At 39.1% G+C, this 17,365-nt stretch overlaps 1 protein-coding gene across 4 annotated transcripts in view; it reads right to left on the reverse strand.

Moving 5' to 3' along the window:
- The window catches only part of epg5 (ectopic P-granules autophagy protein 5 homolog (C. elegans)), a 43,093-nt gene extending 25,728 nt beyond the window's left edge, over positions 1–17,365 (reverse strand). The window contains exons 1-12 of one of the 4 annotated variants that reach the window (XM_088629562.1): positions 17,231–17,365; positions 16,144–16,548; positions 13,679–14,686; positions 11,005–11,248; positions 9,709–9,845; positions 7,543–7,650; positions 6,809–6,882; positions 4,261–4,375; positions 3,317–3,431; positions 2,548–2,698; positions 1,199–1,360; positions 13–170 (exon numbers count right to left, since the gene is read on the reverse strand). In XM_088629562.1, the coding sequence (XP_088485688.1) occupies positions 13–170; positions 1,199–1,360; positions 2,548–2,698; positions 3,317–3,431; positions 4,261–4,375; positions 6,809–6,882; positions 7,543–7,650; positions 9,709–9,845; positions 11,005–11,248; positions 13,679–14,686; positions 16,144–16,200 (2,329 nt within the window). In that variant the 5' untranslated portion in view covers positions 16,201–16,548; positions 17,231–17,365. The other 3 variants (XM_088629563.1, XM_088629565.1, XM_088629564.1) reach the window with 3 other exon arrangements.

Raw genomic sequence — 17,365 nt, forward strand, 5'->3', positions numbered from 1 at the left:
TAAAATATTCACCTTTCAGCCTCTGAATACAGGCTTCGACACTAAGACTGGAACTTCGCCAGTCTGTGCCTTCTGTTTCTGTACACTGCATGATGTAGAAGATTTTCCAGAGCATGGTATTTGAAAGCGTTCCATAGGGCATCTCTGACATGAACAGCCATATCCCCAGCCTGTCACAAAAGAGTTAGAGAATTAACTCAAAACCATGAACCAGATGTCCCTTTCCCTCATTTTCAAGAATGACTTAGAGGAGACATTTATATCAACCAGAAAACTGTGACTAATTGCTTATTTTATATGTGCAGGAAACGTTTAAACAGATCCCAAGAAATGCAAAGTGGAAAAGACAGCAACTGGCAAAAGCTTACAAGTGCATAGAAAAAAAAGAAGACAAATACAACACAGTATATTTCCTTCATGTTGTTAAGCTTCACAGTGTGTCAATTAAAACACTATAAAGAAGAACAGTCATTGAGGTCATGGAATGTTTGTTTTTAAGACTAAGAGTTTTTTGTGGATCTTAAAATAAAAAAGTGCTTTAGGCGTTTAGGAAAAAACATTTCTCTAGGATGCCTTTAAGGTGGGTTTGTTGGAAAAATGTATGTCTTGTGAAGTAGCATACAAAGGCAACATATGACTCCATGGCATTTCCTATTATTTATATTTATGAAGTCTTTCCTGCTTAAAACCATTGTGACAAGCCAGGAATAGAAAGGACAGTTTTAGCTGACCTGCTACTAGATGTCATTATTGGTCATACACAGGTTCACATGTTGTCCACTGATTATTTACTTAATGAAGGGCTGAGAGCACATGGGTTTAATTTAGGCTAGTTTGGTACAGTATATAAAGGGACTCACTGGTGGTGATTTAGTTTAGAGCAAGTCTGTCTTGACATTTGGCTTAATAAAGTCTCTGTTTCACAATGGTTTGCTGTCCGTCGTGAATTAGCGACTGTGTCTGCTCCATTTCCTAACTTCTACTGCACTTCTAACTGTTTCTCATATATACTTACTTTGTAACTGGCTATCCTTATTTTTGTTTTGTAAACCTACTGTAAAGCGCTTTGAGATACTGCATTGAAATAATGTTTACAATAATAATATATTTCCATGTATTCAGCACCTGTTTGGAGACAGACCTGACACAGACAGATTAAAAGGAACAATACTGAGTCAGCCCTTGATTCCCTACCCACCTTTTAGCCTTGAGCACATGCAGCATAGCTCTCAGGAAGAGCTCGTCAAACTCCACCTGCAGTTTTTCCATGGAAAAAGACTGTTCCTGCATCGTGGCCCTGCCAACCCCACTCACACTGACATACTGAGCCCAGTGGTCACTCACATAGCACAGCGTCATCCTGTCGGAAAGACGGGTCAATCAATTTATACCAGGATCTTTATCATTTAAATCGGCCCAGACAATTTTCCATGTACTGCTGTCAACAAGGATTATGAATGATCACGAGGCAAATGTACACTTTCCAAACACATTGCAGAAAGCATCCTCTTCTGCTTTAAAAAGTTGTATTCTAGTACGGACTGGAAATCTGCTAGTTTAAACCTGCTAAAAAGACATTCTTGAACATCTGAAAAAGAAATTCCAGCGGAAAGCACAGACATTTGCACATTCATATCGCCCTATTATTGATTCTGGCTCTTGAAATTGAAGAATTAAAGCAAAAACAGAAAATAGTTTCAACATGAAGTATTATCATCAAAATAAGCGTAACTTAATTTTACACCAAAATAAGTCTTCTATGATCTCTTGATGGTGCTGTCATACTTCATGGCAATGTTTTTAGTATAACATAAGGACATCTTCAGATAAAAAGGGAACACAAGCTTCCTCCGGAAGAGATAGAGAAAGCCTTTTCATATTTACACATTCAGTTCTGGAACAGATCATATCAGAATCCTAGAGGTACAATTCTAGAATGCAAGTGCAAATGTACCTACTGATACAAGGAATAACATTTGGCTTTAACAATAGAGGATTTCATTTGTCATGAAACAGTAACTCTTGTGGCCAATCAGGAGCTTGTAAACCTGTGAAATCTGCACTAGTCCTCCATCTGATGCCTAACATCTGCTGTGGGTGAGCACTGACACTATGAAGGGAATCGAATGGTTTTGCCAGTGGACATTGTGGAGGAAGAGTAGATGTGGTCTTCATCTCTCTCTAGGTCCAAGGATTGCAGCAGAATGATGAGTGCCCTGGCAATTAAGCATTTTAAAATACTAGGTGATATAAACAAAATTTAAGAGAATGAGAAGACGAAAAATAATGTATGACGAAAAGAAGATGGTTAAATAGGGGATTGACTATTTGAAGGATAACAATCAATAAAATATCTAGGCAAGTATAGAAACATAAAGCTGCTTACAGCCTTCCACAACTGCAAGAACATAATGTTATGAAGGACAGTGGCTCTTCTGGCTAAAGCTAACAACTGTGCTAAGACACAATAGAAATCCCGATGAACTTTGGAGAGACTTTTGTTTAGTTTCCTGCAGGATACATTTAAGGAACCTGTAATCTACCTACCTGATCATGTATCCAATGCGCTTTACAAACTGTCTATAACGAGCTCTGTTGTACGTTTCCAGACCAAAAGCCAACAGTTCCACCAATGAAGAAGCAAAAGCAAAAATTTTCATCATCTTCTGGCTGGTTGTTGCCTGAGGCTGATAATTATCTAGACAGCAATAACAGGAGGAAGAGCCAAGTTAGGGCAGAGGAGCATGTGGATTGTAATTATCAGACTATTCTGATGATCTTTCAAGCTGCCAAGATGTCCTCAATGCATTGTTTCTAGATTACAGACTGTGCAGCTGTTGTTCAATGTTCCCTCATTATTATTCCTTGTCAAGGCTTTCTATTGTGACTTTATAGCGACCCACTGTAAGGCTGATGATTCTTGGAATAACAAAGAAAAAGTGGATTACAGAATCTAGTTAATAAAATTGTGATTAAGAATGTCATTAATAATATTTTCTACATTTAGTGATATGTAAAACAAATTGTAATTGTACTGCTTTTATATGAAAGAGCAACATGAGCAACAATTTGCTCATGGAGGGGAGTCCCCATTACCTGTAAAGCGCTTTGAGTGGAGTGTTCAGAAAAGCGCTATATAAGTGTAAGCAATTATTATTATTATTATTATTATTATTATTATTATTATTATTATTATTATTAAAAATGTACATGAGATTGGCATTTTCAGCAAAAAACCTCAAAGTATCATACTATATATACATTTGGCACTAAACATGAGAAAAAAATATATCAAATAGAGCACTCGACTGTATACCTTTTGAGGTCATTCCTAACAAATGCTTGAAAAGCTCATCAAATGGAAACTGAGAGAACAGAGCAATTAGATCATCCTCAGCAAGAAGTAGCCAGCTAGTTTCAGGATCTTCATCCTGGGGAGGAGAAATGTCTGTCAAAAAACTTTCTGGCTCCACTAAGGTGAAATTCAGCAGAAGGCAGAAATACTACCAATAAAGACAAAGTCCTAACCATTGAATGATTTAAATTTTCTTCAGAGTTTACTTGACCACTGCATAAAACCTGCCCCTATGACATTTTATATGCTCTGTCCAGAGCACAATGTATACTGTACCTATCAACACATGTGAGAGTATCCAAAAGTGGCTAACGTTAGGAAATAGAGTTTCTCTGTTCACTATTCTGAACAAAGATATTCCTTATTTACAGATTCCTTAAAATGCACATACTGTGGTACCCTTAGTATATGATAACCTCAATTTTGATCTCTCAAAGCAGCAGGAACGAATCTGGTTGGCTAGTCTGACTGGAGCTAAACACAAGGTGAGGTTCCATATTCTGTCCCTTTGCTCCACTGGATCTTGATATCATTTACATGGAGCTCTCTGAGACTCATGTCTGTGGGTGAGTTGTCTGTAGGGGTCCTCTGGTAGAAAGCCATGAGGGTTGGGGTACCAATAATGTGGGCAGGGCTGATTTCTTGATGGGATTAGGAAAAAATGAAAATGAATTAAAAATTGGCTTTACAAAAAGGATGGCAGAAGTAGTCATTGTGTTCGGTTTACCCAGTAGACATGCAATTTCCACTTGCTTTGGATGAAGAATGACTTTTTTGTAATTTCTGTAGCATATATTTTTAAAACTTGATCTCATTCTATTAAAAATATTTTTACAATCATTAGTGATCTATAAAATCACAGTTTCCCTCTGCGGTGGGGATTAAACACAGAGCCAGCTCGTCACCTCCTCTCCTCCCTCGTCCACCAGCGTCCAGTTCCCAGACTCCTTTCCTGACTTGCAGCTGGAGTTGGCCGTCCTCTCACAGGGCTTCATGTGGCAAAGGAAGTCCTCACGATTGCTGCAGAGAACAGATAACACCCTGGAGCTCATGCACTGCAGAAGTCTGAAGGCCAGTGGATTTGATCTGTGCTGGGTTAGGTTTCTGTATTCGAGTATCTATATTCTTTAACCTCAAATGCTTTTAATCTGTTTAACACACCTGAAACACTTCAGGTCTAAGGTAAGATCATTTATTGTATACATAGTTCAATATGTATAACTCTGATGATACATATTGCTTGAATATGCTGTCTTTGACATAAAAGTTTCAAAACAAGGTTAAATTGGAGTGCTACAAATTTTGCAATGATATGTTTTTAGTGCTTATGTCCACTTTACCTGAAGTTAACTCTAAGACAGACTGACAAGGTCAGTAGCAACAGTTCTGTTGTTTTAAAAGTTGCATTTAAAAAAAATGCATGCATAAAACACGAGAAATCAAGCTAAACTGGTTACAAAGGACACTGTCAGCAAAATAAGAGCTTTTAATGGAAATTATGAAAAGATAACAGACGATAAACTAAATACATTGGTTCATCATCTCTGCTACTCTAACTCATGATTCTCTTTGATATCACTTCCTGAAAAGTTATTAATACCACAGCAAGCCTCTCTCTTCCTTTATCTTTCTGCATCCCTCCTCACCCCAGTGCCACCTCTGCAGCTACCTCTCGGGCACCGCTTCACTCTGCATGCGGGTGCTAACATCCTCGTTCTACAGCCAGGGGGTAACCCGCAGCCTAGCAGAAGCTTCCCATGTCTAATTTCTCAAAACTGTGTCTTGTGTTATAATGTCTTGTGAATGGCAAGCTGGCAGCTCTACAACACTGATAAGGAAAGGGGCAGCCATACAGTATTTTTTAAATGCAATGTCAGAATATTTCTGTATAATCAGAGTATTTCTATCTAATTTATAATAATCCTATGTTCCAGATTTGCTGTGAAAGATTGAAAATTATATTATTTTAGCACTAGTTTAATTAACTTAATATTAGCATACTTTTTATTTTTAATAACAAAGGAAGTAACTAGAAGCAATCAATTGAACAGTATTCTGCTGGAGAACCAGAGAGAGGGATGGCCTCTAAATTGCCTTCAGAGGAAATATAAAAAACTGCAGTGCCATCTAGTGGCCATTCTATTGACTAAATACCGCACTTAAACTCACGGCTTGGTTTAGTTTACCAATGCAGAAAGAAGAAGGAGTCAGTCCAAACTGGTAAGTGAATTTCAGAGAATAATAGGCACATCTTGGTAAAGTATGGAATGAACTACACAGACATTGCTGTTGAAACTGATACCCTGTCTACTTTCAAGAAATGGCTGGACGAGATCCTTGGTTCAATTAACAACAAACTACTGAAAAGGCTAGACAGTTTACAACTGAGAGGAGGCAATTAAGCTTTGCTTATTTATGCAGTACCCTTGGTATGACATATGCCATAATAACATTCACCAATGGCTAGTAGCAGGATTGCCCACCCTGTGCCCTGACTCATGCATGAAGCTCCCAAGGCACTAATTGATATAGATGTCTGGTAAGCACCCGTGGGAGAGGTGTCCCATAATGAAAGACCTATAACAACCTTGCAAATGCTGCACACTCTCCACCAAAACTCTTGCTCAGTACTAGAGTTCTGTGCAAATCATTATCCCTGGCATTTACATGGAGTATGTTAAGTTTTGATTTATCATAGAAAATTACATCTTTCATCCACTTGTTGCCCAACATTAATAGGTTAATAAATGTTGGCAAGGATTTAGTCACATGTGACTGTTCTGTCATTTAAGATCACTTTATTGGCCATATACAATTTCTTGCATTAGGAAATTGTCTTTTATCACATACCCCAACTTGCTCTCCATGAGACACAGAGACAGGGAGAGAAGCTTGGTTTCAGAGCGCAGGGTCAGCCATTTATACAGTGCCTAACGGCTCAGGGGCCCAAGGGAGTAGGATCCCTTTGCCAGCTGCGGGATACGAACTGGCAACCTTCCAGCCACAGAGCCACAGCACCGCCCCATTTATTGGCCAATAACAGCATCTGCTGCAGCTCTGTCCCATCACAGTGACATTCTAGCACTTAACATCCCATGGCATGTTTCCTAACCCCAAAATTTATCAGCCAGGTTCATGCTGCAGATGAATAGATGATTGGTATGACTCTTTGACATCATGTTTTTAAAGGGCAGGGTTGTGAGCAAAGAATGGGCTTTGGGTCATCGCCATTCCCAAATGACATTCAGCACAATTCATGCTCTGTCGCATTCGTCACCTGTCACTGAGAAATTATGTTATTTTCCATACCTGATAGTTTTCCCCTAAGAGGATGTCACTGCATTTTCATTGCCTCTTGTGATATGTATACTCCTTATAGTTTAGAGTCCAGTTCACTCTGGTCTAAAGATCATAATGCACCTGGTCCCCTCTAGGACTGCAGACTACACTCACCTTACTGGGGACATCAAGATGGCCAAAGCCTGCATGAAATGGTAAACTCCTGAGGGGTTATCCAGCACTCTTATCTGGAAAAACAGAAAATGCATAAGAAATCAATTTGAAAAATGAGTCAATGTAAGGTGTACTTGCCAAATTTAATTGAAAACAAATATATTAATGCACATACTGTAATAAACCAATGTGACAAAATGAAAACTAAATCTTTCTACATACAAGACACACTTAGTGATGTCTTTAAAATACTTTCTGATTGAAATAAGAATAAAGAAAAATAACCATGTACAGACTGTATTTGGCTAATGACTAAATTATCACAGTTGTGGTATCATAGGCAGTAGAATGGAAAGAATTAAACTACAGAAAATCTATATGTGGCGTTTTGGAAATTAAGATTTTATCACTAATGGTTCATCCTTCTCACAGAATTAAACCTGTTAATAACACTAAGAAACCCAGATCTCCTGACTGTTTTTTTTATTTAAAAAAATAAGCAATAATGATACTGTTGGGTTTTTCCATCCTTCTGATGTGTATAAATCTGATCACAGGTTAACATCTTAAATTCGCTATTTATGAGTCAATTCATCCTTTATTTTAATATTTTTGCCTTTATATCTTACTTTGCATCTATCAAGACCAGTAGATTAATATTGCTTGGCAATATAAAATGGAGAGAAAACATGCTGCAGATCTGAGCTGAGCCCGATCAGAAGGGAGGCCCTTACCTGCAGAAAAGGTACTGCCCACTTGCCCACCCCAGCGGGGCACATCAGGAGGTGGCAGAGCAGGTACAGGTGGTCACCAGCAGAGCCCACCTTGTGCAGGACAGCCACCTGAATCACAAAAAAACCCCTTAGCTCTGGGAAGTAACAGATTTTAAAAAAGCCTCTACCCACATACAGTATGAAATACAGTTATGTTTAAACTTAGACATCTTGATTAGAGATAGGGGTGATAGTTAGGTTTTAGGCTACTGATCATAACATTAGCGGTGGCACTTATAATTCCTAGTTTAAAGATGGTAAGGTTACACTGTGTTAAGGATAAGTTAAGAATGTAATTTTTAGGAAGAAAGTAATTGGTAGAACTAGATGAGCGGTCTTGGGTTAAGTATATGGTTACTTTGGACAAGGGTTATGGTTAGGTTTAAGGCTTTGGACAGATATTGGGATAAATTAACATTACCATTGGCAGTGCTATGGGTTAATTTTTGTATGGCAATACTATGGATTTGAGTCAGGTAGATGAATAGGCTTACATTAAATGTAATCTGGGTTTAGAGTTAGGATAAGGTAGTCTTTGGGGTGCCATCATATTAGTGTTAGATTTGATGTTTGGGCTCAGGACAGAACTGTATCAGGTAGATGTGTCAGGTAGGTGTTTAGATTAAGACAAAGTGCATGGGAAACAGGGCTCGGCCTGTTTAGCAGTCCATCTGCCACTAGAGGCTGCTAAAGGGAATCTACCTGTTGTAAATGCCCACTCTTGGCGTCAATTGTTAGATTATTGGTGTTGGCTGTATAAATGCGTATTCTCACACGGGTGTAATTACTGGGTTAATTTGATGTATAAAGGTTGCAAATGGTTTTAGTTGCTTTTTTAACATTTCTATTTTAAATCTAGAAAAATTCCTGAAATAAAGCCTCCCATACCTACTACTTTGATGTGACTGTGAAGCTTTGTGTATTCAAATTTTTGGGAGCACCCTGGGTAAGAGTGATGACCCAATCAGATGAGCAATATATCAGGAGGGACTGTCTGTGCTTCCCCACACTGACCTGATGTCAGCCCCAGACGCTTGGGGGGGGGGGGGGTGGTAGTGTGAATGATACAGTAACCCCACTGGCCACTGGCTGAAATATCCCAGAAGGGACCTACTGTACATAGGTGTGGCAGCTTTGAAGAATCTGGGCATCACTGGCACTACTGCCCCAATCTAATGAGCCCCAGCCATGCATGCCTTCCTACTCAGGGAAGTACACGGGGTGAGATTTAAATCGAAATAAACAGGTTTAAACCTAGGAGAGATTACCTCATGGTGCTAGTGGTGGCTGAGGTTTTTTAACATTGCCTTGTTGCCTTAAAAAAAGCTTGGAATAAGCCCTTCTGCACGTACTTGGAGTCGTTATGGAGTTGTGTGCACAGGAGGACTGCCACAGTTAAGGGTTGGGTTTGTCCCAGTCTGCCTTGAGTTTCCATTTGGAATAGGTGTGAGATCATAATTAATTTTAGATTCAGGCTTAGGTTTTCATTTTGGGTTATGTACAGTTAATATTTGAAGTTAATAAATTACAGCACTGTACAAAACAGTTGCAAAGATTTCTAGCAAACTAAAGTTTACTCATCAATTTATAGCTACTTTAATTTCCCCATCTTATTTGCTAGGAAAATATGGAACCCTGTTGCTAATAAAATATCACTATTGAATGCATATTTATCATTCTTAATAAAAATAACTTGTAACATGCATTCAATTGTCAAAATATATATTAATTTGTCTTTTGTAAAAATATAGAGATATAATGAGAAATTAAACAATTACATGTAATATTTCACATATATGCAAAGAAACAAGTAATAGGTTTATTCCATGCTGAAAAAAAGAAGAGAGAAAACACAACGTTTTGGCCGTGGAGCCTTCTTCAGTGCCTGAAGAAGGCTCCACGGCCAAAACGTTGTGTTTTCTCTCTTCTTTTTTCAGCATGGAATAAACCTATTACTTGTTCCTTTGCAGCCTAGGCATGCTGACTCAGCTACCCACCTGAACTACTACATTTCACATATATGATACAAATTCCCATTTATTTGAAATTTATGGTTCTGATGTACGAGCAGAGAATAGGGCTCCACCAACATGTGGGATTCTAGCAAAGGTAAAAGCTGTGTTCTACCAGTTTCTGCAGCCAGAGGTGGATGTCTCCTTGAAACTGAGCATCATCAATGACCCGCCGAGTGAAGCTGAAGAGGACACTGATGCTCTCCTTCAGAGGCTGCAAAGAGGAGGGCTGAGCCACTAGATCAGGGGAATCTGATGGAAACAAGGATAGAAATTACACAAAACCCACTGGCTACAAAACATAGTGAACTTCAACAACTAACAAGGACAGACAACACAGAGACACTCAAGAGGGTAAGAGTCATGTACACAGTTCTATACCTATACCTTAAACCACAGCACCTGTCCTGGAGGACCAAAAGAATTCTGGTTTTCCTTGACCTGAACCCTTACTTACCTAAATACACTCATTATTGGCACAATTAAGAAGCTTAACAAACTGAAGCTTTTCCTTGTTCTTAAGAAGCTGGAGATTTAAAGAGAGCTATGATGCCCACTGGACAGTGGCCCTTGAGAACTGGAGCTGGGCATCACACCTTAAACTGTCAATATAAATCTGAATATTAAGTATTATTAATATACCCCTAATCTCTGCTTTTCAGGGACTTTATCCCTCATTTGCTTTGAAAGCCCCTTAATCTTCATGGTTGAATCTGCTCATAATTCACAACTAGAGCAAGAATCCTCACAGACAGGTGGTTTTATTCTGAAATCATGAGAATTAGTATTTTTGCACACAGAGGCCACTCAAATAATTGCATTGCTCTGTAAGACCATGTAGTGCACCTAAAACAATTAAGATTTTCAAAGCAAAGGGGTTGAATACTTATGCAGTCACGGGTATTCTATTTTTCTTTCAGATTACCTATTCACATATTTTTTATGATTTTGCTTCAGGGCTATTTAACTGGGAAACCCAGATAGGAGAACAACTGATGAGTGCAGGCAGGAAATAGTTTTGATTTGTTGTTTTCTAAATAATAGTACATTCTGGGAAAATCATAACCACTAGTATAATCGGTACAGTCTTGTTTTCACTAAGTACTGTAAGTATTCTGTTCTTTTTGACTCTAGTGTTGACATCACCATGTATAACTATATTTTGTAAGGAAATAAGACCATGATCAAAAGGCTACCTGCTGCAGACCCAGTCGTTCTGCCCCATTCTGCTCCATTTTACACCATCCTACTTCATTCTGCCCCATCCAGCCTCTTTCTGCCCCATCCTGCTTCATTCTACCCGATTCCACATGATCCTGCTTTATTCTGCCCCATCCCATCCAATTCAGCCCCATTCAGCCTCTGTCTGCCCCATTCTGCCTCATTCCACACCATCCAGCTTGCCCCCTACCTGCAGTACACTCCTGCACGGCCACGGCCCTGGTGCTAGGGTTGCTGCTCAGCAGGCCGTACAGGTAGGACTCCACCTGCAGCCGTGACAGCACTGTGGTGTAGGAGTGCAGCGCCACCGTCTGGTGGAGGAGCTCAGCCTTGGCCTCAAATAGCCGGCGCAGCTCCCCCAGGACCGGCTCATTCAAGACCACCTGCTGGAAGCGATGAAATCCGCACACCTTGGTCTGGTCCGCACACAAACCCTGCCAGCGAGAGTGAATGTTGGAGTTAATGTTTTGTGTCAGGATTCAAACAGTGACATCAACTTGGGATAAAGAGCTGGCTTTGTTTTACATCCTAAGCATCTCTTTACTGAGAGGATGCACCAACTGCAGGATCACTAGAAATACGACATATGTTGTGGTATTATTCTTAAATGATTAAATGAGAAACTCCTTAATCTTTTTATTCCACAGCAGTCAGTTTTTCATAAATATATACTCATTTATTTATTTGGAAAAGTACTAGAAATTCTTATTTCTCTTTAATCACTTAATCACTTAAAAAATCTCTCCTGAAATGGGTTTTTAAGAACTACACCCTGAAAATGTGGGATAATAAAGTCCCTAATACTTCAAGATTGGAGGAAACTCTTCTTGTCTCACCCTGAAAGGGATTGAACCTCTCCAACAAAAGTTTCTGCCAATAAAATCAAGCCCGAAAAATCCACAACCTCCAATTGTTAGTATTAAATTTTACACGAATGACTTCAGAACGAATACGTATAATGCATATTTTAGTCCTAAATGGCCTCTTTTTAATGAGGTACATTTCATCAGACCCTCACCCAGTATGGACGCCAAATCATTTTGAAAGACTTTTGGCTAAAACTTCTACATAACTTCCAACTAAGAAAGTTCTTTGTTGTCAACTTTGAGAAGACATATCACAAAAGTATGCATCAGCAAATAAGTGTTGATTTATCCTTGGACTGGGCAATTTTTTTTCTGCCTTTGTAAATACAGTATTTAGCTGCAAAACACCACAGTGAAAACCATCTGGCTCAAGGGCTACTGAATTTTAGCCAATTAGAAATTTAGCAGCATATTGAATCATGCCAATGTTTGACATCAGTGTGATTGTGAATTATCCTCACATTATGTGGTCTAAAAACTAAGTTAGAGTAACCCCTACTAGAGATGGTAGAATGACTCAATCTAAATGTCAATATTATTATTAAAGATCATGCAAAAGAAAGTTATGACAATTTAACTGGTTGTGACATAATCAACAAATAAGCATGTAATGTTAACAACATACTTAAGCTCTTTTAAGACCCAAAACTTTATTCTATTTTTGTAAATGTATATTCTAGCCAAGACCCTCAATTATGTTGCCTACATGACCCATTTTGTGGCCACCTTTAGATGACGTTCAAACAAATAACCTAAATGAAGCAATTTCACAGTTCTAAACTGCCTGCAGTTTTACCACTGAATAAGGGACTTTCCTCAGATAGCTTCCTTCTGTAAAAACGCCCAGCTGTATAAAGGGGTATTATTTTGGATAAAAGCAATTATTCACACCTTTAAAATGTATTTCTGCATGCGAGCATAGCCTGCTGTTAAATTTCAGCTGAACCACTCAATGTACATGAAGAAGTTAAGGTTATTGTTATGGCTTTGTAATCTTAATGCTAACCAAGGACAGGAAGCAAGTCTGTACAAAAAGGGTTGTGGGAGTATGGAACAAGGCCCATCCATGTCCTTGAAGCTGATACACTGGCTTCCTTCAAGAAATGACTGGCCTAATCCTTGGATCAGTTAGGTAATCAAAAGCCAAATGAGCTAGATGGATGAAGTCCCCCCCCCCTCATTTATAAACTGTTTATGAGTTCTTATTACTGTCAGATAGAAAGACATTGTTGCTGGTGCTCCCCCCTTTCTGTAAACAAAAACAACCTTTGGGGCTTGACTGATATCTTCCATCATGTAGAACGACTTCTCTTTTTGTGGAAAGAGTTGGGAAAAACTGAGTGCCAAGAGAAATAGCTTGCAGCCTATAATCTTCCAGAGCTCTATGGATTCGTCAGGCAACAGACTTCTGACATTAAGATTTGCACGGCACAATTCACAGAGTAGTACGTCTTGAATTTAAAAGGAGAGGATGAGGGCGGTCCCTGTAAACTTCTGCAAATAACACCCCTGAAAATGAATGTTAATTTTCTGGCTCCTGTAAATTAAGATGCAGTTTTAACCTTTGTTGGCATACCTCATTATCACCTCCTGCGGCACAATTTTAGTTTTAGTCATTAAGTGCTGTTAAGTGCTGTGTGTTGACAAATGTACAACTTATGGACCTAAGCACTCAATGGTAAAGACTTATGGAAAAAAAAACATTCACATTTTGGTAAAATAATGCAATGCAAACTTTTAAAGAGAAAACTCTGTCAGAATTCTTGAAGTAAGCTACCTCTTATAATATGAAACCTAAATAAACAAGGGGCAAGAAAAAGACACTACTACATGATATATGGTACTAGTAATGATCTCTGTAAATACGGTTAAAACCAAAAAATGATAAACGGACATCACACTGAAATCCATTACTGGACCCAGTGGACACAGTGTGTGTCAGACCTTTTTTTTACTCCACCTGTGTGACAGACAGCCATGCTGCAGTCTAGTACTCACCTGCAGTGTGAGCTGTTCATCCTTGAAATGCCACAGGCGGTTCTGGGTGCTCTTGTAGTCTGAATTGGCAGCCTGCAGTTCTGTCTGGGCCTGAGTGAGTTGCTTGCGACACCTCCAGTAGTGCATCAGAAGCTCATGGAGCTCATGGCCCTCCTGTTGAGCCAAGCTCTCAAACTCGGCTGCGTGCAGCTCCACGTTCTCCAGCCAGGAGCCAGGCTCCCACAGCCTCAACTGCTCCTTGGTGAAGGGCTGTACAGCTGGGCACAGCTGAGGCAACTCGGGGTAAAGCCTCTGCTGGCTCTTCTCGGGGTTTACCAAATCCACCGGCATCAGACTAGGAGGGGATTCCTGCTCTCCCAGAGGAAGCACAGCTGGAGCTCTCTGTTCTGTTCTGGCAGCTGATGTAGTGATTATGGAGCTCTGCTTCAGTGAAACCTCCACGGTGCCAGAACACTGGTCCTCCATGGCCAATAACTCAGGCTCTAATGAAGCCGGACACATGGAGGAAACTAGTGCACTGCTGGCTTCCTGACCTCTTCCAGCTTGGCAAGGCTGGGCATCTATGTCCAAACGTTTGGAATTACGGTCTTTAGTCCATGTTCTGAAGACTTGATGCTTTTGAGTGTCATCATTGCAGAAATCTTTATCTCTCTGGTCCTTCTCATCGTGGACAACCTGTCCTTCCTCATCAGCATTTTCCTGGCCTCTGGTGTCAGCTCTTACAGCACCTTCACAGCCGATCCCTGCCTCCCTTCTCTCAATCTCTTTTTCTCTGGTATCTGGGCTCAATAATGACGGCACTGTGCATGGAAGATCATCCTCCCCTTTCACTTGCCCCTCGACTGCGTTGCTCAGAGGGATGTCGGTGAACTCATGGCTCGGCTGCAGGTCATCTTTGTTCCTATGCTGCAAAGCTTTGTTCAGAGGAACAGGAAAGGATTCCTGGCTGTCTGGGTCGCCAGTTTTTCCCACATTTTTTAAGACTTCACTTGGCTTTTGCTTTTTTTCCTAGGAAATGAAGAAAAGGAATAACAGATTTTATTTTTTATTAAATAAATACATGATAATTCTAAGAAAAGATTTAAGTTTCACACAGATGTGCAAAAGGCACAGATGATTATAAAATTCAGCAAGAAGACATTTTTGCCTATCAGTTTTTACTTAACATTGCTAATTATTTTATGCCTGGAAAACACACATACCAGTATTTGTGTATAAGATTTTTTTTTTTACTGCCTCTTGCTCAATTAGTGTTTTGTTTTACAGCCACCCAATTTGGAATCACATGGTTTTTCATGTGTTGGCTCACAGCTGCAAGCCCCAGAACAACACAGAGCGAATGAGGAAGTAGAGACAGACTTCTCCAATCTGCCCATCTTCAAGTTATTCATCTTTTAAGACACATAATAAATTACTGCACTACAGAGCTTTTCCTCCAAAAGAATCACAAAGAGAAAGAGAGGTCTATTCTTTACCGACAGCACTGCAAACCTACAGAAGCCACAAGTGTCACTGGTTTACCAAGAGCTGCAAAACCCTTGGCCAACTAAACCTAACTGTCTCCTGGGTGGTATTCAGTCAATTGTGCACTGCCACTTGGGAAACTCTCATGACTCATGACTCGGGGTCAAAGAACCTGCAATGCCTGGATCATAGAGCCACACAGAGACTGACAATCAAAGCAGGAAGAATTAATAAGGTTTTGACTTGTATATGTTTGGCTTTCGGATCTATATAAAGAGACTGAAATGAATATAGAGTAACTCATTCATTCATTCTTTCATTTTAAGATTCTACAAAATTAACTAATGGAGGGTGAAAGTAAAACAACATTGTTTTTAATCTGAAAACATGTTAACTTTTTTTATCTGTTCTTTTGGTGCTCGTGCTTCTAAATATATGAAGATATTACAGTCTTAAGTCCATGTGTAGATATGTGAAATTTCAAAAGGCTCAAGTGTGTCAATGGGAAAATCAATGACATCATGAACATGGTTTGTATCATCCAAATCAACATGCACTGGCAAAGGGGGGCTATGAAATTAAAACATTTATAGAAAGTTTAGGACAGAATGGATATATGTAAACATCCTGTATCACTGCAGGCAAAAAAAAATCACAAGAATATCAACAGAAAAGATTACACCTATATATACACAACTCCAGCTTGTTACAATTAATAGCAGCCAGCAGCTCCCTCTAATATTTGCTGTTCATTCAACTTCTCTTCTGTTTTCTCTGAGCTGTCTAATATATTTTCTGCACTACCACTTATTATGAAATTAATAATAAATTTTAGACAGAATTCTGCAGTCAAGCAGTTTTATCTTCTATTTTAAATGCGGTTTTGGATTATAAAACCATTTTAAATCTTTTTTTTTCTTGGAATAAAAATCTATCCTCAAATTGAAAGGGTTTCACAAGGATGCAAAGCACAATGCTGGTACTTTCGAATGCTTTGTTACCTGAGATTTCCCACTCTGCTTCACTTTGGATTTCTTTGGTCTCACAGCTTCAGCCATGTCTGCAGTTGTAGGCTCATGACAGCTGTCGATCTGCTTCCTCAGATTTCACTTAGCTTCACAGACAGGATCTTGGTTCATCATCCAGGTCTCATTGGACACATGCATTCTTACCCTGCAGTGTGTTCAGTCATTCTCACGTGTTAGAAAAGGTGCAGTGTTTGCTATGATTGAGCTGCAGCAAGGCAAAGCTTTTCCAGTACTGTGTTAGGTTTGGCCAAGCTCAAGCAGCCATTACTTATTGGTATTTTGCTCAAACCGTTTTACTTGAAGAAGAAACACCCCCCTGTAAGGAGTAGTGTAACATGTCTGGCCTTATACTTCAGATGGTCACTCGATCCCAGTTTACTGGAAAACAAAACACGAATAACTGTGGCATCTGCAAATGCATCAACAACAATACTTGAAAACGCGTATTAAACTGTGGATCATTCAAATCAATTTGTAAATAATTTGCTGCTTACACAGTCATTGGAAACAAAGACATATAAATTAAATCGAGAGAAGTTTCAAATAATAAATTAATAACGCACAATACCCATGCATCTATAAAAACATCTATTGAATTATGACTAACGAAGCACAGTATTCAGCCAATACAGTACTCGCTACAAGGAATACACAAAGCAATCTTGGTCCTGTTATCCGGAACGTACCCGAAGAGAAAACTTTAAACAACATGACATACTTTGGTTTTAGATGACAATTTCATTTATTGACAACATACTGTACACTTAGACACCGGAAGTCCTTATTATGTGTTTCTGACAGCACGTCATTTCGAAACGTCGAAACTCAAAGTAAAATTATAAACAACGAGGACACCGACGGTTTCATTTACACATTATGCTTACAATTTTGTTAATTTAAAAAGTTAATTTGCTTAAGGAATAAATACTGGCATTTTTTGTATTTATGGAGCATTTGCAAAGCAAGCACTTACACAATTTATTAAAACTGCTATTAGCGTACCAACCAATTAAAACACATTATATTTTAAATTAACAATACATACAAAATAACTACATACTTCGACATCTCCTACCAGTTTCTATCCACGCAATTGTGTTTTGCTACCTTGTTTTGTTTTGTTTTTGTTCTTCTCAGGCACTCACAAGACAGAAATCATTCACATGACCACAAATCTCCACCCATTGATACCAAG

The sequence above is a fragment of the Lepisosteus platostomus genome, chromosome 4, assembly GCF_059453375.1.
Source record: "Lepisosteus platostomus isolate fLepPlt1 chromosome 4, fLepPlt1.hap1, whole genome shotgun sequence".
In the NCBI taxonomy this organism is placed as follows: Eukaryota; Metazoa; Chordata; class Actinopteri; order Semionotiformes; family Lepisosteidae; genus Lepisosteus; species Lepisosteus platostomus.